This window comes from Plecotus auritus (assembly GCF_963455305.1).
Source record: "Plecotus auritus genome assembly, chromosome: 1".
NCBI classification, from domain to species: Eukaryota; Metazoa; Chordata; class Mammalia; order Chiroptera; family Vespertilionidae; genus Plecotus; species Plecotus auritus.
In genome coordinates this window covers 115,455,083-115,479,989 of record NC_137770.1, presented here as the reverse complement: position 1 = coordinate 115,479,989, position 24,907 = coordinate 115,455,083, and the positions used below count along the sequence as shown (strand labels likewise).

Below are 24,907 nucleotides of genomic sequence, written 5' to 3'. Positions count from 1 at the left end.
ATAGGTTTTTTTTGTGTGTGTTGGGGGTATAATGGAAAGCAAAATGTCTTATCGTGATTTTGCTTCAGCAGCTTTGGGACAAATTAAAAGTCCTAAACTCTGAAACAAATAGAATAAAATACAACAAACCAGGTCTTCCTAATCCTTCTCTATAAGCAAATTCAAATGCCTTCAGTAGCAAATGAAGACTGTGTCAGTGGTGGGATCACAAGAGAGTGCATGCCCTATATAAAGCATTCAAATTCAACCTATAAAAACAACTTTTCAACCAAGAAAAGCAAGAAGTCTGAGGTGAGATTCTGCCCTACATGTCTTCCTATTCCTCACACTCTCCAGAATGACCTCACCCATTCTCATGGCTCCAATATTCAGCTCTACTTTGGTCACTCCAAAAGCACTACTTGTATCCAGATTTCTTTTCTGAACTCTAAATGCATATTCCAACTGCTTAGAGGACAAGTCTATTTAGATATCCCAATGGCACTTCAAACTTAACATGGCCAAACTAAACTCATGACCTTCTCTGTCCATATAACTGCACCCTTCAGTGTCTCCTATTTTAGTGCATGCCCCCACCATGTACTCTGTCATCCAAGGCAGATACCTAGAATCCTAGTCTCCTCTTGCCTCACACACCAGTTTAAGCAACACTGTCCTACCAATCTTACTTCTAGAATCTGCCCACTTGACACTACGCCTTAAAGACACCACAATAATCTCTTTTCTATAAGTACAAGAGCCTTTAAATTTGGTCTGTCTTCAGTATAACCATTATGATCCATTCTCTAAAGTACAGTGAGAAAAATCTTTCCAGAATACAAATCTGATCAAGTCATTCTGCTGTTTATACCTTCAATGAATTTCTCTACCCTTAAGAAAAAGCAGATAGATACTCCCTTATCTGGCCTTGTTTACCTCTGCTGCTCAAACTACTCCCACTTACTGTTTCTGCTCAGCTCAATTTCTCTCTGGGTATCTGAAACTTGCTGTTCTCTCTGCCACACTTTTGCAAGCTTTATCTCCCTGACTGATTCCTACTCATTCTTCTTCTTCTTTTTTTTTAAATCCTCACTTGAAGATATTTTTTCCATTGATTTACTTTTTTTAGAGAGTGGGAGGGAGAGGAGGGGGAGAGAGAGAAACATTGATGGGAGAGAGACACATCGATTGGTTACCTCCTTCTTGTGCCCCGACTCGGGCCAGGGACCGAACCAGCAACTGAGATACGTGCCCTAGGCTGGGAATCAAACCAGTGGCCCTTTGGTCTGTGGGCCAACACTCTAACCACTGAGCAAACCAGCCAGGGCCCTATTCATTCTCTCTCTCTCTCTCTCTCTCTCTCTCTCTCTCTCTCTCTCTCTATATATATATATATATATATATATATATATATATTATTGATTTCAAAGAGGGAGAGAGAGATAGAAACATCAATATTGAGAGAGAATCATTGATTGGCTGCCTTCTGCACGCCCCACACTGGGGATCGAGCCTGCAACCCAGGCACGTGCCCTTGACTGGAATCAAACCTGGGACCCTTCAGTCTGCAGGCCGACGCTCTATTCACCAAGCCAAACCAGCTAGGGCCTATTCATTCTTTAGATCATAATTTAGAAGTAATTTCCTTCAGGAAGGCTTCCACAGAACCTAGTACTGCCCTCTCATAACACTTCTATAATTGTTTGTTTACTGTCTTCCTAAATAGTAATCTCTATACCTGGAACATAGCAGGTATACAGTTAATTTCTGTTGAATAAATTAATGAATATTGAACGAGATGACCATAAAATAGGCCTACTTGAGCTTTAGAATTAAACCAATCCTAGTGCTTCTTATCCCTCCCCCTCCTTTTTTTTTTTTAAATTTAGAAAGATCTCTCTTCAGAAGGATTCTCTGACCCGAAGGTAGAGCTCCTGAATACTGACCCACTTTTTACTTATTTATTTTTTTATTTTTTTATGAGAGTGAGGAAAACACTCAGAACCACTGTCTGTAAAGCGTGGCAGAGAAAATAGCAACACAGAGAGCCAAGCTGCAGCAGGTCTGGTCCATCCTGAGCTACATACCCTGTAGGAGTGGAACAACTCTATGGCGCGGAGCACATCAAACTTCCGAGCCATGAGGAACTTTACAGCCACATTCCAAGAAAGAGGGGAAACGTTGTACTGAACTGTCCACTTGTTAATCTCTTCAAGAAACTGCTTGGTGGCCTGTTTAACAAAGAAGATAAAGAATAATGATTAAGTAGAGAACATATTTACTGAAACAAAAAACAAACAAGAAAAAAAACAACAATCAATCTTTCCCCCAAGCAGGTCTGAAACTAAAGATTACTACAAGGAGCTAGTGAAGACAAAAGTTTGAAACCAGAAATAATGAAAATTCATTGGTACAATTCAATGAGGCCAGATGAGGAGACAAGGATCCCAAATGAGATGCAAACGATTGGCCCCAAAACAAACAAAAAAAACAACACAGCAGTTTGTTTTTCGTTGTTTTTTTAAGGTTAAAAAATTCGATGGGTCCTAGCTGGTTTGGCTCAGTGGATAGAGCGTCAGCCTGTGAATTGAAGGGTCCCATTTTTTATTCCAGTCAAGGGCACATGCCTGGGTTGCTGGTTTAATCCCCAGCAGGAGGCGTTCAGGAGGCAGCCAATGATTCTGTCTCATCATTGATGTTTCTATCTCTCTTTTCCACTCCCTTTCTCTCTGAAATAAGTACAAATATGTTTTTAAAAAAAGTTAGATGGGCCCTCTTAAGGGTTACTGCACAACGTGCAGTACAATACATTGGAATTAGCAGTACTATTTGAGAGCAACAAAACTTAAGAAGAATTTAACAAATCAAAAGGACAACTGTTCTTTGCAGCTGACTGACCCCACAGGACCCCTTCATACTTCACATGGCAGCCCAAAACCAGACACTAGTGCCCAAAGAGTCATTAACAGCCGCTCTGGATAGTGGTTTGGGGGAGGGGCAGTGGTGCAGAAGGATGAAAATTTTTCATTTTCACTGTATGATAACAAGCTGGCAAGATGCCTGTTTGTTCCAATCTCTTCATTAAACCATATTTTTTAGCCTCTTTCACCCTGTTTCTCCTTACATTTTTAACCAGTTTCCACTCTAGCGATGCTATCTTTCTGTTTCTTCATTAAGAACAGGATTTACATGGGGATTTTTTCACAAATATTCTAAATTCCTAAACCTTTTCTGCATAGCTATTCAGTCCCTTCCATCCAAAAACTTTTCTCACATATTTGTCTAAAAGGTGATCAACTTGATGAGAATTCTGAAATTTAGTTGATCAACCAATCAACCCACAGTTAAAATGTATTTATTTAGCTACTAGAGGCCTGGTGAGGGTCCCTCGGCCTGGCCTGTGGACATCCCACAAGGGGTCCTGGATTGCGAGAGGGTGCAGGCCAGGCAGAGGGACCCCACTGGTGCACAACAGGGCACCACACGATAGGGGCTGGAGAGGGACCACTGGAGGGCTCCAGGGCGTGTCCGGCCCATCTCACCCAGTCCTGATTGTCTTGCCCAGTCCTGATCAGCTGGACCACAGCAGCAAGCTAAACCATCATAGTGACTGGTCGAATGGTCGAAAGAACAGTCGGACACTTAGCATATTAGGTTTTTGTTACATAGAACTAGAAGCCCGGTGCACGAAATTCATGCACTGGAGGGGGGCGTTCCCTCAGACCAGCCTGCACCCTATCCAATCTGGGACCCCTCAGGGGATGTCCGACTGCCGGTTTAGGCCCGATCCCTGTGGGGGGTCCACAGGGATCGGGCCTAAACCGGCAGTTGGATATCCCTCTCACAATCTGGGACTGCTGGCTCCCAACAGCTCGCCTGCCTGCCTGCCCAACTGATTGCCCCCAACTGCTTCTGCCTGCCAGCCTGATCAACCCCTAACCACTCCCCTGCCAGCCTGATCGACGCCTAACTGCTCCCCTGCCGGCCCAATTGCCCCAAAGTGCCCTCCCCTGCCGGCATGGTCACCCCAAACTGCCCTCCCCTGCCGGCCTGGTCACTCCCAACTGCCCTCCCTGCCAGCCCGGTTGCCCCCAACTCCCCTCCCCTGCCGGCCTGGTTGCCCCCAACTGCCCTCCCCTGCTGGCCCGGTTGCCCCTAACTGCCCTCCCCTGCAGGCCTGGTCCCCTCCCAACTGCCCTCCCCTACCGGTCTGGTTGCCCCCAACTGCCCTCCCATGCCAACCTGATCACCCCTAACTGCCCTCCCCTGCTCACCTGATCGCCCACAAATGCCCTCCCCTGCTCACCTGATTGCCCACAACTGCCCTCCCTGCCAGCCATCTTGTGGCAGCCATCTTATGACCACATGGGGGTGGCCATCTTTGTGCAGGGTGTGATGGTCAATTTGCATATTACCTCTTTTTATATAAGATTATGTTATTTATTAACTAGTGCTAATAGTTGTGCTAAGAAGTATAAGGAATAAAAAAATGAGGTGTGCTTCAAAAGGTGTAAGACCAACGTACTGTGTGATCTTGGACAAGGTAGTTCTCTTTACCTCTAAATTTCCTATTGAAAAAACAAGGAGAGAAAAAGTAACAACAATGACCTATTTTGAGAGTCTTGGCAGTAAGTCCTAGCATGCAAATACAATCCAAATTGCTACATATGTGTTTAAACAAGTAGCAAACTAGAGTCCCAGGAAGAGTTCGTAATCCCTCACTACAGAGCACCTGATTTATTCATCCCCCAATTTATAGGAAAGAAAAAAGGCACTTTATAAACCAGAGTGAAATTTAAGAGGACCGAGGCTGCATCTGAGCTTTAGGATCTTCCAAGTGAGGCAACATAACTTACAATACTGAAAAAGGAGAGAGGCAAAACGAATCAGGCAAAGTGCATAAAATGAGCCAAGAAATAAAAGCCATGAAGGAACGCTTTCAGATGATCACTTAGGCCTAGAAGCAGTTCAAGCTAGACCAGAGAAATGAGTTCCAGAGAAGAAAATAGGACAAGCTTAGAATGTTACCCCAGAAAATAGTTTGAGTAGCCGTGGTGGGGTGAGTGGCCAGCATCAGAATGAGGAAACACTGAATGGAAAAAGAAGAGAAGTAGGCACAGAAATATCCCAGAAACAAAACTTCAGCCAGCTCGGAAGTTCCCCAGGAGAGTTTGTAAAGGGTGTGTGTGTTTTAATTACCATATCCTCTTTCAACTCCAGCCCTCTCCCTGCTTTGTAGAATAAAACACCAGAATATTGGTAGAATATTATTTTCCTCTTTTTCTAACAAAAACAATAGACAAGTCAATATGCAGGCAGGAGGGAAATAAATATATAGTTAAATGACCAGGAGGTGATATGAACTCATCACATATCCAACTGTTATGACAATTATTAATTTTTTCATAAATAAGCCATGCTCCCATAAGAGACATACAGGTTTAAACACTTACTTCGACGTACATATTGGCTTCCTTCTATTAAACTCAGTTCTTTCAAGGTTCTTAATGTCCTGTAGATCCCAAGAGCTTTTGCCTTAAACTGACCTCTGTCCCCTGCTGGTTGGAATGTTATTCTTGGCTTTAAACAAGGGAACAATTCCTCCTGATTTTGCCTGACTAGGTCTTGCATGAAGAGAATCCAGTGTACAGTAAACACCGACGTGATATTTACAGATACAAATACACACACACACACACACACACACACACACACACACACACACACACACACCGCCTGCTATCCTCAGCCTCAGATTCACCATCCTATACATCACAATCCCTCTGAAAGAAGTCAGAAAAGATGGTCTTGTCTTCAACAGCCTTTTTCTAGAGTTATTCAGATCTCTCCTTTTGTTTACACATGGATTTGGTACAACCAGTGAGTATAGACCAAGTTGTAGGTTACCAGAAAAGAAGTCCCAGATATTTGAGTGAGCAACCAACTCTTCAGAAGGGATAATTGAAATTCCTGAACTCAATATTCAGTGTATTTCCTGGTGAAAGAAAGAATGAGCCAAAATATGTATTTATTTAGCTACTAGAGGCCCAGTGGGGGTCCTTTGGAAAAGGTTTAAGCTCAGCTAGATCTTATCTTCCCCACTAGGAAAAGGTTTAGAATATTTAGCTTACAAAATACTTCAACTCCAGGTCAATGGTTTGAATCTATCTAGGCTTCTGAATAACCATAGTGGTTAATACCTGGCAGCTAAGTAGTGGTCACAGTTCAATCAGCTTTGGTCTTCCTTTGGGAAAAGGTCTGAACTGATGTACATAAAAACTAACATTAGCACTTACAACCCTCCTCAACCAGCTTTTCAGGTACAGGTAAGATTTGTTTTAGCTTAGTCAAAAGCTTACTGTAATTATATACTTCTCCCACAATCATGTTTAAATAGATAAGACAAATTTCTTAACTATGGACATAAGGAAAAAGCTACTAGAGAACCTGCTCTAAAATGGCTAAGAAATCTGTCAAGTGAATGGATTATACCCTGTACACTATCCACTGGTGTTGAAATATGATGTAGGAGAAATAATACCAACAACGTAATAGTCTTCATGTTATATCAAAGTCCCAAAAAGGTCAAGAAAAATGTACTGGCACACCCAGTTCCACAATTAGTACCTTAAATCCTGTATTCCCAGTTAATGTGGTAGAGAGCGGAAGAGCCAGGCCTAAGAATCCTGTTCTTGACATAAACTCCTGGTTATCAGTCACCTAACCACCAAGGAACAAGTGTAGTAGACTAACTGGTTTGGTGCTCAGCAAAAACCATCCTCTCACTGCTGTGTGATATTTGGGCTAGTCATTTAACCTCTCTGAACCTCAATTTCCTCATCTGAAAAGACAAGGCTTGAAGAGACAAAAGATAGTCCTAGCCAGTTTGTCTCAGTGGAGAGCATCAGCCTGTGGACTGAAGGGTCCTGGGTTCTATTGCGACCAAGGGCACATGCAAGCTCAATCCTCAGTAGGGGTGTGCAAGAGGTAGCCGATCAATGATTCTTATCATTGATGTTTCTATCTCTCTCCCCCTCGCCCTTCCTCTCTGAGATCAATAAAAAATATTGAGAGAGAGAAAGAGAGAGAGAGAGAGAGAGGATAGAAAAGCATCCCCACAGTACCTGGCATGTGGAAGTAGTCTCTGAATGAATGATTTTTTTTCTGTCTTTACTCCACTCATTTCACACTAAAACTTCTTTCAACAGATAGAGTTCCTCAGAATCAAGTGACCTCTGTTGCTACTCATTAGCCTATAGCAATTCAATCGCTCTAATCCATTTTATCCAAAAGCATAGATTTAAATTAGAAACTTCCAATATGTGTTAAACTGCAAAATAAAGGTGTCTAAAGAAACAACGCCTCCTCAGTCAGGGTTCTGGGGTAATATAGAATAAGCTAGCTTCAGAAGTATATATTCTCCTGCTCCCGCCTCTAAATCCTTTGTCCCTACTTTCAGACTACACTAGCAGCTCTGTGGATTAACACTGCCATCCTGAGCACAAGTGTTTTTTGTTGTTGTTGTTTTCAATTTTTTTTTATTTATTTCAGAGAGAGAAGGAGAAAGTGATAGAAACATCAATGATGAGAGATAATCATTGATCGGCTGCCTACTGCACATCCCACACTGGGGATTGAGTCCACAACCCGGGCATATGCTTTGACCAGGAATCTAACTGTGACCTCCTGGTTCATAGGTCAATGCTCAACCACTGAGCCATGCTGACTGGGCCACAAGTGTTTTTTAACAAATCAAACTGACTAGAGACTATGTTTCATTATAATAAACAACTCTGTACAGGACAAACCATGCAAAAAATGCAGTCACTCTGCACTGAATACCTAAATAAAGTGATTCAATATAAGACTTAATGTGGGGGAGTGGAGCTTAGTGGCTGCCTTTTACCAAATTTGAGGTTACCTATGTGTTTCAGCAAATATGCCTTTTCCCCATTAATTTCAGGGGGAAATGCATTAGTAAACTACCTTCTTCTTATACCTATTTTCCCATCTTTCCTTTGTTAATTGTTGCCTTCTTGTCTATTAATCCATTTAGTCCTTATTAGTATGCTAGAAAACAAAAGCTGAACTAAAACACATTAGCTTGCTATAAGGGGCAAGGTGAGATTTGTTGATTTTTCTAACTAAAAACTACAATCATTCCATTAGCCCTTTGTTTTTTTTTTGTTTGTTTGTTTGTTTTTTTTAAATATATTTTATTGATTTTTTACAGAGAGGAAGGAAGAGTGATAGATAGTCAGAAACATCGATGAGAGAGAAACATCGACCAGCTGCCTCCTGCACACCTCCCACTGGGGATGTGCCCGCAACCAAGGTACATGCCCTTGACCGGAATCGAACCTGGGACCTTTCAGTCCACAGGCTGATGCTCTATCCATTGAGCCAAACCGGTTCTGGCCCATTAGCCCTTTGTTATTGTGCCAAATCCTCCTATATAATGAAGAGCTAATATGCTAATGGTCGTCACACCCTCACACCATGATGCCCTCACGCTATAACGAGCAATCACCAGGAGGCTATGTGTGCTGTGGGCCCGCACGGGTGGGCGGGGCTGCGTGTGCGGCGAGGTGTGTGCAGGTGGGCAGGGACAACACTGCACGCGTGGCATGGAGGTGGGTCCCGGCAGCTCCATGCAGTGAGGCCAGGGTTCCCGCAGCTCCGCGCAGTGCGGAGGCAGGTCCCGCGGCTCCAGCCTACCTCTTTGGGGGAATCCATCGAGGAGCCCCAGATGGGTGGACAGGGCCTACCTCTTTGGGGCGATTGATCGCAGGGCAATTGAGAGGGCACATGCCAGGCGGGGGGGGGGGGGGGGGGGGCATTCAAGTGCACGAATTTCATGTACCGGGCCTCTAGTATATAATAAAAGGCTAATATGCAAATTGTCCCCTCAAGAGTTCGACCAGGAGACCAGGAGTTCAACTGCTCACTATGATGTGTGCTGACCACTAAGGGGTGGTGCAGAACATGGTGGGTGACTAGCTGCGGCAGCAGAGTGCTGAGGGAGTGAGGGAAGGAGAAGGCAGGGAGGCAGGGAACCTGATCGGCCCTGATCACTGGCCAGGCCTAGGGACCCTACCCATGCATGAATTTCATGCACCGGGCCTCTAGTATGGAAATAAACCGAGTCACTTTAAATTACCATTTACTGGTTTATTGTTTATCGCTAATATTTTCATTTCATCAGAAAAATTTTGTCTTTTCTAAAGATGTGATCTTAAAAGAGCGAATGCAGCCCTAGCCAGTTTGGCTCAGTGAATAGAGCCTCAGCCTGAGGACTGAGTTTGGGTTTGATTCCAGTCAAGGGCACATGCCCGGGTTGCGGGCTCCATCTTCAGTAGGGAGCGTGCAGGAGGCAGCCAATCAATGATTGTCTCTCATCATTGATGTTTCTATCTCTCTGTCCCTCTCCCTTCCTCTCTGAAATCAATAAAATTAAAAAAAAGAGCTAATGCTTTCTAAACTAGGGTTTTATAGCATCTGGAAAGGAAAAGCTTTTAAGAGACATTTCTAATTTTATCATGTTATGAAACAATGTAATAAAGAAAATTTGAAAAAAAAAAAAAAAGGTTACCCATATTCCACACACCTGTTTTCATGTTTTTAATAATTTTAAAATTAAAATTAAAATACTAATAAATATATCATTTTCTAAGTATATGTCCCCCCAATCACCTCCACCAAAGGAAAAAAAAAAATCTTGGGAGAGCCGAAACCGGTTTGGCTCAGTGGATAGAGCGTCAGCCTGCGGACTGAAAGGTCTCAGGTTCGATTCCGGTCAAGGGCATGTACCTTGGTTGCGGGCACGTCCCCAGTAGGGGGCATGCAGGAGGCAGCTGATCGATGTTTCTCTCTCATCGATGTTTCTGTCTATCCGTCTCCCTTCCTCTCTGTAAAATATCAATAAAATATATTTTAAAAAAAAATCTTGGGAGAGGGAGGGGAAGAGAAAGACAACTTTTTCAAATATATATTGTTCTAGTTCAGAGAATCATTTCCTCTCTGGCAACTTTCCTTGCCTAGCAGCATCAGTATTCCCCTTCAAGAGAACAGAACAGTAGAGCTCTTTCAGGTATTCAGTTATGTTGTCAGTCAAGCATTCACAAGTATCTGTTTGAGGGCCTACTTGGTGCTAAGCATATAGTAGCTGCTGAGGAGGCACAATTTAGAGAGATACTCTATTCTGAAAAGTTGACAGTCATTTAAAAATGGAGACATGTATTAATAGGTTATTATCATATAATTTTTCAATATGTTTTTATTGATTTTAGAGAGAAAGGGAAAGGGAGAGAGAAAGAGAAACACTGATATGAGAGAGAATCATTGACTGGTTGCCTCCTGCATACCCCACAGTGGGGATCGAGCCTACAACCCGGGCATGTGCCCTGACCAGGAATTGAACTGGTGGCCCTTTGGTGCATGGAACAACCCTCAACCAACAGAGCCACACCAACCAGGGCAATTATCATATAATTTGATAAGTTCTAGGGCAGAGCTATGAACAGAGTGCTATGAGACTTGAACTCTCTCCAGAAGAAGTTTTTAAAAATCCTTTTAGAGCCCAGCTGGCATGGCTCAGTAGTTGATTACCAACCTATGAACTAGGAGGTCATGGTTCAATTCCCCATCAGGTGAGGATTAACAATAAAAATAAAATAAATAAAATAAAAAACAAGAGCTGTCAACAGATTAGAGAAACCAAGATGGCGGCATAGGTAAGCACCTAAACTGCTGCCTCGCACAACAATTTCAAAACTACAACTAAAAGACAGAACGGACACCATCCAGAACCACAGGAAAGCTGGCTGAGTGAAAATTCTACAACTAGAAGGAAAGAGAAAAGCTCACAGAGAATTGGAGGTACGGCAAAGGGTCTTTGTGTGCGCAGAGAGGAAGGGCGGCTGAGAGCCTGGCTGACTTTCTCTGGCGGAAGGGGGAAGGAAGCCCCCGACCGCACTGAACCCCAGTCCCGGGTGAAACCCCGTGAACCCAGGCTCATACAAGGGGAGTCTGGACTGTCAGGTAGAGAGAAAGGCACCCGGAGACTCGGAGACCTGGGGGAGACTCAGGGGAGCCCCGGCGGGCAGGAGTCTGGAGGCGCGCGCACCAGTGTGCACAAAGACTGTGGAGGTTGCCACAGGCTTTCCCTAGCAGAAGGGAGTCGGAAGTTCCTGACTGCACTGAACCCCAGTTCTGACTGCACTGAACCCCAGTTCCAGGCGAGCCCCTGGACACCCACGCTCTTACAGGGGTGGAATCTGGACTCTCGGGCGGAGACTCGGGAGCCGGAGAAGGCAGAAGTCTGGAGGCGCGCGCCTGCCAGTGCGCACAGAGGCTGCGGAGGTTGGCACAGGCTTTCCCTAGTGGAAGGGAGTCAGAAGCTCCTGACTGCACTGAGCCCCAGTTCTGACTGCACTGAACCCCAGTTTCAGGCGAGCCCCTGGGGACCCACACTCTTGTGGGGGGAATCTGGACTCTAAGGCGGAGACTCGGGAGGCGGGGAAGGCAGAGGCCTGGGCGCGCGCACGCAAGGGCAAGGCTGACTGGAAGCCAAGACTGTCTGCTCTGCCCTGAGACTCCACCCCATCCAAGCTGAGCACAGAGGCTATTGCAATTTGGCAAGTCTAATCCTGTAAGGCTGTCTCCAGCACCGAACTTCTCCCAGCATAGACACAGCTGATCCTTACAGCCAACTGGCCTGGAGGTCAATTCCTCCCAGTGATACCAACAACAATCAAGACTTAACTACAACAAGGCTGTACACACAGTCCACAAAGGGGTGCACCAAGAGTGTCCACCTCAGGTTAACTGGGGAGGCCAACCCACTGGGCCATATAGGAAACCTAGCACACAAATCTACCCTACCAACTCAGGGAAGCAGTGAAAATGTGGCATCAAAGAAACAGATCACAAACGAAAGAAATGGAGGAAAACAAACGACTGGATATAGAATTCAAAACCACGGTTATAAGGCTTTTCAAGAATATCCTAGAAAAGGCTGATAAATATAACGAGACCCTCGAAAATATTAAAAAGGACCAACTAGAAATTAAACATACACTGAATGAAATAAAAAATATTATACAGAGACCCAACAACAGACTAGAGGAACACAAGAATCAAGTCAAAGAATTGAAATACATAGAAGCAAAAAACACTCAACCGAAAAAGCAAAAAGAAAAAAAAATCCAAAAGGTTGAAGATAGTGTAAGAAGCCTCTGGGACAACTTCAAGCGTACCAACATCAGAATTATGGGGGTTCCAGAAGAAGAGAGAGAGAGCAAGATACTAAAAACCTATTTGAAGAAATAATGACCGAAAACTTCCCCCACCTGGTGAAAGAAATAGACTTACAAGTCCAGGAAGCACACAGAACCCCAAACAAAAGGAATACGAAGAGAACCACACCAAGACACATCATAATTAAAATGCCAAGAGCAAAAGACAAAGAGAGAATCTTAAAAGCAGCAAGAGAAAAAACAGTTAATTACCTACAAGGGAGCACCCATACGATTGTCAGCTGATTTCTCAACAGAAACTATGCAGGCCAGACGGGAGTGGCAAGAAATTTTCAAAGTGATGAATAGCAAGAACCTACAACCAAGATTACTCTACCCAGCAAAGCTATCATTCAGAATTGAAGGGCAGATAAAGAGCTTCACAGATAAGAAAAAGCTAAAGGAGTTCATCACCACCAAACCAGTATTATATGAAATGCTGAAAGGTATTCTTAAAGAAGAGGAAGAAGAAAAAAGTAAAGATAAAAATTATGAACAACAAATACATATCTATCAACAAGTGAACCTAAAAATCAAGTGAATTGAAAACCTGAGGAACAGAATAATCTGGTGAATATAATAGAATCAGGGGCATAGAAAGGGAGTGGACTGATAATTCTCAGGGGGAAAGGGGTATGGGGGGGTTCAGGAAGAGCCTGGATAAAAATCATACACCTATGGATGAGGACAGTGGTGGGGAGGTAAGGGCAGAAGGTGGGGTGGGAACCGGGTGGAGGGGAGCTATGGGGGGGAAAAGGAGAAACAATTGTAATAATCTGAATAAAGTTTTATTTAAAATTAATTAATTAATTAATTAAATTAAAACATTAAAAGAAAAAGAGCTGTCAACAGACTATTTCAGAGGGAAAGGGGTCAGGGGTGGGAATAGATTAACCAATGAACTTACATGCATAGCCCATGCGCAGATAATAGTGCAGGGAAGGCCTGGGGAGAACTGGAATAGGGTGGAAGGGTTCAATGGGGCGGGGTGGGGGGGGCATGGAGGAGACATCTAATACTTTCAACAAAAAAGATAATTTTTTAAAAAAAACAAGATATGTTGCCCTGACTGGTTTGGCTCAGTGGATAGAGTGTCGGCCTTTGGGTCCCAGGTTTGATTCTGGTCAAGGGCATGTACCTTGGTTGCAGGCTTGACCCCAATGGGGGGCGTGCAGGAGGCAGCTCATTAATGTTTTTCTCTCGTCGGTATTTCTGACTCTCTATCCCTCTCCCTTCCTCTCTGTAAAATAGCAATAAAAATATCTTTAAAAAAACAGACAAAAAAAAACAAGATATGTCAAATATCCCCTACAAAAAAATAATACCAACAGGCTGAGATGATTTTTAAGCCATATTCTATTAAACTTCCATCACATAGTTAGACAGACATGAGCAGAGTAAGGACAATGGGCCAGGTACAGGTCACCAGGGTGGAAAGCCCCAGTTGCCTAGCAAAGGACAGTTGTAGGGTGAGACCTCACCCCCAGGGTGACCTTTCTTCCCCTAGCACAGTGGTCGGCAAACCGCGGCTCGCAAGCCACATGCGGCTCTTTGGCTCCTTGAGTGTGGCTCTTCTACAAAATACCACGGCCTGGGCGAGTCTATTTTGAAGAAGTGGTGTTAGAAGAAGTTTAAGTTTAAAAAATTTTGCTCTCAGAAGAAATTTCAGGCCTAACCAGTTTGGCTCAGTGGATAAGAGCGTCAGCCTGTGGACTGAAGGGTCCCAGGTTCAATTCCAGTCAAGGGCATGTACCTTGGTTGCGGGCACATCCCCAGTAGGGGGTGTGCAGGAGGCAGCTGATCGATGTTTCTCTCTCATCGATGTTTCTAACTCTCTATCCCTCCCCCTTCCTCTCTGTAAAAACATCAATAAAATATATTTTTTTAAAAAAATTTCAATCGTTGTACTGTTGATATTTGGCTCTGTTGACTAATGAGTTTGCCAACCACTGCCCTAGCAGATCACTGGTCCTATTCCCCTAGCAGAAAAATGGCCATGCGATTTGGGGTTGTTGTTTTTTTTAATTTCTTTATTGATTACAGTGTTACATATGTGTCCTTATTCCCCCATTACCTCCTTACCCCCCTCATGCTTGTTTTTGTTTTTGTTTTTGTTTTTGTTTTTATCATGCGATTTGGACCTCTGATCTTTCGTATCACTGGTCATGTGGTTTAGACTCCCTGACCTAAAGATAAGACCTAGCTGAGCCTCAGTTGTATTTCAGGCCCAGAAAAGCAGCAAAAGCAGATGAGTGACGCATGGCTGCCTCAGGACCAGCTGCATTGACTAATGACGTCTGCCCTGGCACCGACCTGTAGTGGAGACCATAACCCTAAAAGAGCATGCCTGGAAAGCTGATGAATATTCTATGGAGACCCTCCCCTGAGACCTCCCTTAAGATTTCCACCTGCAAGAGAGAGAGACAAATATGCTCAGGATAAAGGACCCAGAGAGTGCTCTGCCCCTGGGAGCATACCCAAGCCATTCCCTTCTCCCTTCTTTCCTCTAAGGGACACCAAAAGACTTACCACCAGGGGAGCAATGGGCAGTGGCAGCTTGTCCCAGGCTAATACCCTGAACCTGTCTCTAAGTGATACCATATAATAACCTGATCATTATTTAACAGGAAAGGAGTAAAGGGAAGATTAGATAATATAGGTATGCCATTTATACAGCTTTGCTAATTTAAAACTCTCCAAGTATGCTCTCTGCTGATGGATGGGGGACAGGACGGGACAAAGGCAGTTTGGATACTTGCCCAGTAAGGTCTGAATTACATTTATTTGGAAATCAGAGAGGTAGAAGAGGTAGAAGTGAGTGAGAAGGTGCTTACCTGTTGGTCACACCTGTGAACAAATTAATGGCCAGAATAGGCATGGCCATTGCAAGGGTGAGAAACCTGAATTTTTTTATTTTTAAATATATTTTTACTAGTGACCCGGTGCACGAAATTCGTGCACATTAAAAGGGGATTAGAGGAAATAATTTAATATTGCTATTTGCCCTTTCTCTATAATAGAAGTGTCAGAGATGAAAGAAAATTAGTAAAATGTATATGAAAACCTTCCTCCTGTCAGAGTCTGGGGCTCACTACGGAACCCAGAGTCAAGTCCCCGCCCACCCACATGCACCTCAAAATCGAGTGAGACCCAGACCCGGCTGGCTTCCCCTCCCCATTGGGCTAGATCCAGCACACTTCTAAATGCGTAAACCCTAGGACCCATACTACCACTTCTAGTAATCTACTGTACAAAAATATAAGCATGGCCCTGACTGGTTTGGCTCAGTGGATAGAGTGTCGGCCTGCGGACTGAGGGGTCCCGGGTTCGATTCCGGTCAGGGGCGTGTGGCTTGGTTGCGGGCACATCCCTGGTGGGAGGTGTGCAGGAGGCAGCTGATCGATGTTTCTCTCCCATCGATGTTTCAAACTCTATCCCTGTTCCTTCCTCTCTGTAACAAATCAATAAAATATATTTAAAAAAAATATATATATAAGCATGATGGTACAAAAACATACAGATTATATATATGTTGATTATATATTTTGTTGAAAATATTTTGCTATTAGAAACAGTGCTGCAATGAATACTGGATATACGGTTCTTCACTGTAGCATGGTTTTATCGGCCTTAATCAAATAGTCAGATATTTCTCCAACAAAATGGGTTTATTTGGGAACAACAACAAAATTGCATTTCAGGACATGCAGTCTAATGGTGAACCACATGCATATCCAGAGAACAAAGGAGAGGAAAGTTGTTTTATAGAAGAAAGAGGATGTTCAGAGGGGCTGTTGTTAAAAGTCCATTGGAGGAAACTGGTAGTTCAAAGTGGCTTTTCACTGAGTGAGCTGTAATAATCTTCCACTGGCTGACTGGTAACTGTGCAAGAAGATCTTCCTTCTTCCCATTGGAGTGGTAAGGTAGAAAAACATTTTACTGTTGAAGGTGGACAATATGGGCTCTTATGGTTTGGGATAATTGAGGATAAGTAGTAGGGCCTGAGAGCTACCCCACAGGCACTCCCAACTCCAATTTGAAAGAGGTTTCCATATATTAATCTTCAGTTTCCAATGGCAAAATATTAAAAATAGCCTAAGTAACCAACAGCATATAGAGAAATTTAAAAAGTTATGAATGTACATGTAATGGACCACTGTGAAGCCATCAAAGTATATCACAATTTTCTGTTAAAAAAAAAGCAACAGCAAAAAACTGTAAGGCATCCCAAACATGACAATCTATAAAGCAGTGAACCTTTTATTTTTAATTTATTGATTTTAGAGAGTGAGAGAAAAGGGGCTTTGAGAGAGAGATAGACAGACAAAGAGACAGACATCCTTTGTCCTACTTACTACCGGTAGTAGTTATGCATTCACTGGTTAATTCTTGCATGTGCCCTGACCAGGGACTGAATCCACAACTTTGGTGCATCAGGATGATGCTCTAACCAACTGAGCTATCCAGCCAGGGCAAATCTTTTATTCTTTTGTTTGCATGTTTTCCATTAAATAAAATGAAAAAATATATATGAATTTCAAGTTAAATCCAAAATAATTCTATTTGCTTTCTTAAATCACTATCAATATTACTAAAATACTAATATATAAAAAGCCAGGGGCCGTCAACGACCGAAACAACTGGAAGGACAACCGAACACAGGCTGTATGGGGCGACAATGCTGGCAGGGGGGTTAGTGAGGGATGTCCAAACAACTGAACAGCAGGCTGCGGGGGCAACCAGGCTGGCAGGGGGGTTAGTGAGGAAAGATGAAACAACTGAACAGCAGGCTGGGTGGGACAACCAGGCTGGCAGGGGGGGGCAGTTGGGGGTGACCCAGGCTGGTGGGGGGGGCAGTGAGGGGTGACCAGGCCAGCAGGGGGGGGCAGTAAGGGGTGACCAGGCTAATGGGGAGACAGTTGGGGGTGACCAGGTTGGCGGGGGGCCAGTTAAGAGGCGACCAGGCTAGTGGGGGGGGCAGTTGGGGGTGACCAGGCCGTCAGGGGGGGCAGTAAGGGGCAACCAGACTGGTGGGGGGGAGGCAGTTGGGAGTGACTAGTCCGGTAGGGGAGGGTAGTTGTGGGCAACCAGGCCAGCAGGGGAGGGCAGTTGTGGGCGATCAGGCTGGCAGGGGAGGGCAGTTGGGGGCCATCAGGCCGACAGGGGTGGGCAGTTGAAGGCGATCAGGCCAGCAGGGGAGGGCAGTTGTGAGTGATCAATCTGGCAGGGGAGGGCAGTTGGGGGTGATCAGTCTGGCAGGGGAGGGCAGTTGGGGGTGATCAGGCCATCAGGGGAGCAGTTAGGCATCAATCAGACCAGCAGGGAAGTGGTTAGGGGGCGATCAGGCTGGCAGGGGAGCAGTTAGGTATCAATCAGGGCGGCAGGGGAGCGGTTAGGGGGCGATCAGGCTGGCCGGCAGAAGTGGTTAGGGGCAATCAGGCAGGCAGGCAGGAGAGCAGTTAGGAGCCAGCAGTCCCATATTGTGAGAGGAGTGTCCAACTGCCAGTTTAGGCCTAATCCCAGATTGGATAGGGTGCAGGCTGGGTTGAAGGACACCCCCCCCCCACCGTGCATGAATTTCATGCACCAGGCCTCTAGTCAATGATGAGAGAATCAATAATCGGCTGCCTCCTGTGCACCCCAAGCATGTACCCTGACCAGGAATCCAACCGTGACCTTCTGGTTCATAGGTTGATGCTCAATCACTACACCATGCAGGCAGGGCTCAAATTTAATTTTACCAATGTCAAACGGATCTAACAGTAATGACTTAATGACTTGTAGTCTAAAACTCTTGAGACTTGGCATGTCAGACCTGTTGCTAACCTGGCCCTGGTCTACAGATCAGACCTGCTGCTGCTAATACAATCTACACAAAATTTAACTGTGCCCCTGCTTTCTTCCAGAGACTGAGCCCCACAACTTGTGCCCTAGGTAAGTGAATCCTGAGTCTTTGTCACCTAGTCAAGAAACTGGGAGGCTCTCAGTATGGAAACATGGCACCACCCCAAATGGGGCTTATGCCTCCAGGTTAAGAGCTGCTTCCCCCTTCCTAACACGGAGGAGATACTGCGCTGGCCACTACCCAGCACAGAGGACGGCCCACAGTGTGGCAAGGGATGCAGCCTTTGAGAGGCAGAGGCTGAACCACGCCACCTGCTGTGAGTGGCTCCCCACCTCCACCACGGCACCAGCAACGCCTGATTCGCTGCCCCGGAGGCTGCAGGAGGAACGCTGACTCCATAGCTGGTGAGGGAAGTGGGCGCGGAGCTGGAAGTACGAGGTCAAAGTCACAGGCACTTCTTTGCTTTCCCCCGTTGGGTTGGACACTGGTGATGGAGGGTGGAGGCGAGGGACAGGCTGGGACCCCGGGGTGGAGGTGGGGGAGTAGGAGGGGGTGGTTAGCGTGGCCTTTGTCCCACCCCTGGAGACCGTCCTCAAGGCACGCCCGCTTTCTATCCATGGCTAGCTCCCGACTGGGCCACTCCCTTGCTGGCCCAAACAGTTGTTTACAAGGGAGTCAGTATGCTGGGAGTGAGTGGCACTGAGTGCCAGAGGACGTGGTTCTGGCATCGGTGATCTAAGCCCCTTTATTTTGCTGAAAGACCCTTTCTGCTGGGGAGTCTCTGGTGTCCTGCTTGGGCCTGGCATGAAGCTCAGATAGATGGTCTACAAGGCAAGTTCGAGGATCCTTTTCCCCTTGGAAGAGGTATAGATCAGCTGCATTTTACAGATGAGGAAACTGAAGTTACCCAGCTAGTAAAGAGCTAGAATTGGAACCCATGTGTGTCTGAGACCAACACCCATCCCTCCCACATACAATGACATCACAGAGAATACACAGCTATCAACAGATCCTTAGCGGGTATCTGTTTGGGGGATATACGTATGGAGGAAATATGGTCTTGGCCCTTAAGAAGTTAAAAATCTAGGCGAAGAGTTTTGTGGGTTTTTTTTTTTTTTAAATAAAAAACTAGCAAAAAAAATAAAGAAAGAAAAGAAACTGGGACTCTCCCTAAATGTCTCTATGACCCACAGCTCCATTATGCCTTCAGAGGGATACAGCTGGCCAGAAGACTACAATTAGCCAATGTCAGTCATCTCAGACCTCAGCTATTTCAAAATCAGATAAACTTAGAGCTAAACCTATTCAAGCTCATAAAACAGTTCAAGCACATCAGCTTATTGTACTACTAGAGGCCCGGTGCACAAAATTCATGCACAGGTAGGGTCCCTAGGCCTGGCCAGCGATCAGGGTCTTCCTATCCCCAGCTCCCAGGTGCTAGCAGCCGAGGCCTTCCTTCGTTCCGTGCCACCCCCTGGTGGTTAGCGCACATCATAGTGAGTGGTTGAACTCCCAAGGGGACAATTTGCATATTAGCCTTTTATTATATAGGACTAGTGGCTCGGTGCACCGATTCATGCAAATTGAAAGGAAATTAATTAGAAGAAATATTTTAATATCGCTATTCACCTTCTCTATAATAGAAGTGTCAACCAAATTCATGATTGACAATGACAGATTGAAACACACACGTGCAATTGGCACCAGCGAGAGCTTTATATGTATCGCGCATGCGCAAGTCAACTTAGCCTTTTGTATGTATAGAATAAACTTGCTTAATTAGACCTGCTTTCTGATGTAACTAAACTTTTTCCAGCCCAGTGAAGCACCTCAACTTCTCTTTCAGGTAATTGTCAGCAAAACAGCAGTAAACATCAACATGAAGCAGATTATTATTGTAGATCACACAGGGAGAACAAAGGGTAAAATATTTAACTGCAGCAGTGTTTGACTATATTCTGTGCAGTGAGAAAACCTGAAGTCATTTTCAAGTTCCACCAATTCTTACTTCTTTTCAGTCGGGTCAACTTTCTAAATCTCCATTTTCCAGCTAATGAAAAGAAAATAGGATTCCACCGAGTCTCCTATCTACCTACTCCAAGACTTCTGTGAGGATCAAATGAGATGAGGCACAGGAAAATGCTTCACAGACATTTGGTTAAAATGTGAGATGTTTCCACCTGGCTATAAAGCAAGTCATGTTCCTGGGCTGAAGAAACTCCAAGGAGGCTAGTCATTGCTAGGGAAAGGAAGCCTGGTGTTGCTACGTGATGTCATTACCCGGCGCCCACAGCGACCATTTCTGGGCTGGGCTGGGCTGTGGGCCACATTTTGCACCATGGGGTCTTGGCAGCATTGGCTGCGATTTGATGGGCTGTCCCTCCGGGGTGGTGGCGGGGCCTGTGTCCCACCTGGGGGAAGCCGAGTGTTGCTTTTTGGGCGCCAGGTGTGCGGTGCCAGTGCAGTCATGGCAGCTCCTGCGTTGAGCATCTGCCCCCTTGTGGTCAGTGCGCATCATAGCGACCGATCAGATGGTCAGACACTTAGCTATTAGCCTTTTATATATATACTAGAGTTGCAGACCTACCAGAATGAAGCTAGGAAAAGCTGCCTGTTATCTAGTCATCCTCATAGCAGTGCCCCACTTTCAGTTCCAATTAGAACTGGGTTCAGCTTCCTGGCAGGACCTAGAGAGTAAAATCTGATAACTCCTAGTATCTGGTAATTCCTAGGTCCAGATTCTCAGGGCAACTTACACTGGAGAAACACCAGCTTCCCTATAGAATAGCCTTATCAAAGTTGGCAGTTTTTCCTAGCTGAATCAGAACAGCCTGTCTCCTTTCATTCAATATTCCCTTGGAAGCCAAGCATCTCTCTAGAGAATGCCATCTGAAGTGGACACATGGTATATCAATACCCTGTTTTCAACCATGCTAACATCCTGGTTCCATTTCTACTTCTCAAGTGGATAGAGGTTCTGTTCTTTCTTTGAATGAGAAAAACTATGGTAAGTGCTAGTCTTTATGAACTCTGGGACAGCACAATTCTAGCCCAGAATCAGAAGATTCCTGGAGCTTTCACCCATTTTTGACTAGTTCTATACCTAGAATTCTCAAACCAATTTGTAAAGCCAGGCCTTCCCTTCCTGAAGTAAACCTGAATATCTAAACTCACTTCTAGATGGTTCCCTGACAAACACAACCTACCACCCTAGTTATTCTCTGGCTCACTACTTCTCCAACTTAAACATGCATTTGGAGGCTTGTTAAAATACAGATTACTGGATCTCAACCCTAGAGTTTCTAATTCAGTATGTCTGGGGAGGGACTTGGATATCTGCATTTTTAACAAGCTTCAGGGCATGTTCCTGTTGCTATTGTTTGTGTGGAGACTACGCTTTGAGAACCACTGCTCTAGATCAACAATATTTCAGGTAATTCCCAGAACTATATTGGGAAAGGGGTGGGGGAGAGATGCTATACACATGGGTTCTTTTTCATCATAATATTCAGTGTTTTGTCCTACATAGAAAACTCTTTACTCCTACAAAGTAGATCTCAACTGGATCTCACAGATGAAATATTCAGGAGTTTAAAAATGATGACAATTCACATTCTAACAAATTTTAAAAACAGATAGATACATCTGTAACCAAGAAAGGGTACTTATGTAAGAGATCAGCAGTCAAACTAGAAGTGGAAGTAACATCTATTCTCTTTCCTTTGCTTCACCAGCTGCGTTATTCACTAAATGAATTAAAACCTGTAAACTGCTTAGAATAAAAGCCTTTATTTTTTTACTCTGATAAAATATACATAAGCCCAGCTGGTGTGTCTCAGTGGTTGAGCATCGACCAAAGGAACAGGAGGTCACAGGTTGGATTTCCAGTCAGGGTATGTGCCAGGGTCACAGGCTCCATCCCCAGTGGGGAGCATGCAGGAGGAAACCAATCAATGATTCTCATCATTGATGTTTCTCTCTCTCTCCCCCTCTCCTTTCCTCTCTGAAGTCAATAAAAATATAAAAATTAGCCCTAACTGGTTTGGCTCAGTGGACAGAGTGTCGGCCTACGGACTGAAGGGTCCCAGGTTCGATTCTGGTCAAGGGCATGTACCTTGGTTGCGGGCACATCCCCAGTAGGGGTTGTGCAGGAGGCAGCTGATCGATGTTTCTCTCTCATCGATGTTTCTAACTCTCTATCCCTCTCCCTTCCTCTCTGTAAAAAATCAGTAAAATATATTTAAAAATATATATACATAGAAATTAAAAAAATAAAATATACATAATATCTATCATTTTTTAAATTCCTAAGTATAGCCCAGCCAGTGTAGCTCAGTTGGTTGTGCATCATCCCATGAACCAAGAGGTTGCTGGTTCGATTCCCGGTAAGGGCACATGCCAAGGTTTTTGGCTCAATTCACAGTTAGGGGTGTGCAGGAGACAGCTGATGGATGTTTCTCTCATCCATGTTTCTATCTCTCTCTCTCTCTCTCCCTCTTTTTCTAAATTCAATAAAAACAGCCCTGGCCAGTTTTGCTCAGTAATTAGAGCGTTGGCCCTTGGACTGAAGGGTCTCGGGTTCAATTCCAGTCAAGGGCACGTACCTTGGTTGCAGGTCCAATCCCCAGTTGGGGTGAGTGCAGGAGGCAACCAATCAATATGTCTCTCACACTGATGTTTCTCTCTCTCTGTCTCCCTCTCTCCCTTCCACTCTCTCGAAAAAAAGAAAAATCAATGGAAAAAATATTCTCGGGTGAGGATTAACAACAAAAAACACATAAAACCAAACATATCTTAACATTTTTTAAAATATATTTTTATCAATTTCAGAAAGGAAGGGAGAGGGAGAGAGAGAAACATCAATGATGAGAGAGAATCACTGATCGGCCGTGTCACACATGCCCCCTACTGGGAACCAAGCCCACAACCCAGGCATGTGCCCTTAATCGAATCAAACCTGGGACCCTTCAGTTTGCAAGCTGACGCTCCATCCACTGAGCCAAATCAGGTAGGGCAATAAAAACAAATTTTAACTTCGTAAGTATACAATTCAGTGGTATTTAATACATTCACAATGATGGGTAACCATCACCACTATCTATACCCAAAACTTTTTCATCACCCCCAACAGAAACTATACCCATTAAACAGTAACTCCCCCTCCCCATGTTCCCCCTAATCCTGGTATTCTACCTTCTGTCTCTATGAATTCACCTATTTAAGGTACCTCATATAAGTGGAATCACACACTTGTCTTTCTGAGTCTGGCTTATTTCAGTAAGCATAATGTTATCAAGGGCCATCCATATTGCAGCATATAACAAAATTTCATTCCTTTTTAAGGCTGAATAATGTATATTAAATTTTATTTATTTATTCATCTGTCCATGGACACTTAGGTTGCTTCTACCTTTCAGCTATTGTGAATAATGTTGTTATGACATGAACCTACAAGTATCTATTCCAGTGCCTGCTTTCAATTACTTTGAATATACATCTTAGAGTGCAATTGCTGGGTCATATGGAAATTCTGTTTAATCTTTTGAGAAACTGTCAAACAGTTTTCCACAGTGGCTGCACTATTTTACATTCCCATTGCCATCAGGAATGCCAACACTTTTTTTTTTTTTAATTATAGCCATCCTGATAGGTAGTGCTTAGCCACTATTATTATCACAAGTTTTGACATGGGCTTTTCATCAATACTTGTAGCACTATAAGGGCAGCATGACAACAAATCAGAGGTTCTGACTAGTTTTCAAGTTCAAGTGGTCTTAGCGGTTTCATTTAAAACATGTTTCCAGTTGCTTCTAATTTTCTCACAAAACCATCTTCAAGGCTAGCATTTCCTAGCTTGATATCAACTAGGAAAGAAAATGGCTCCTTGGGTGGCTAAAGAAAAAAAGATGGTTTTCCACTTTTTAAAAAATCTCTCATACCTTAATTCCAAATAATGCTGAGTTTTACCTATAAACAAAATGGTGCACTGGCATTCAGTTCAAGAAATGTCACATGGCTCCAGCTGATGTGGCTCGTTGGTTGAACTTCAACCTATGAACAGGAGGTCAGGGTTCGATTCCTAGTCAGGTACATGCCCAGATTGTGGGCTGATCCCCAGTGTGGGGTGCGCAATGATTTTTTCTCATCATTGATATTTCTCTCTCTCTCCCCCTCTTCCTTCTTCTCTGAAATAAAAATATATTTTTAAAATGTAAAGTTGTTTCTCTAAAACATTTATAATCCTAATCTAAAAGGATTTATTTTTTGAAAAAAAAGTATATTGGAACCAACAATGAACTTACAGAAAGAGAGACTAAAAAAGCAATCCCATTCTCCATTGCACCAAAAAAATTAAGATACTTAGGAATAAACCTAACCAAGGAGGTAAAAGACCTATATGCGGAAAACTACAGGACCCTGAAAAAAGAGATAGAGGAAGATGTAAACAGATGGAAGAACATACCATGTTCATGGATTGGTAGAATCAACATCATTAAAATGTCCATACTACCCAAAGCAATCTATAGATTCAATGCACTCCCCATTAAAATACCAACGGCGTATTTCACAGACCTAGAAAGAACTCTCCAAAAATTCATCTGGAATAAAAAAAGACCCCGAATAGCCACAGCAATCCTGAGAAAGAAGAATAAAGTAGGAGGGATCTCAATACCAGATTTCAAGCTGTATTACAAAGCCACTGTCCTCAAAACAGCCTGGTACTGGCACAAGAACAGACATATAGATCAATGGAACAGAATAGAGAATCCAGATATCGACCCAAACC

General features: G+C 44.1%; 1 protein-coding gene across 3 annotated transcripts in view; it reads right to left on the bottom strand.

Moving 5' to 3' along the window:
• The window catches only part of PTPN9 (protein tyrosine phosphatase non-receptor type 9), a 163,466-nt gene that overhangs the window by 122,127 nt on the left and 16,432 nt on the right, over positions 1 to 24,907 (bottom strand). For 2 of the 3 annotated variants that reach the window (XM_080657937.1, XM_080657938.1), the window contains exon 2: positions 2,067 to 2,210. The exons of the other annotated variant lie outside the window; for it this stretch is intronic. In XM_080657937.1, the coding sequence (XP_080514063.1) occupies positions 2,067 to 2,210 (144 nt within the window). The remainder of the gene's footprint in view (positions 1 to 2,066; positions 2,211 to 24,907) is intronic. 3 annotated transcript variants of the gene reach the window in all.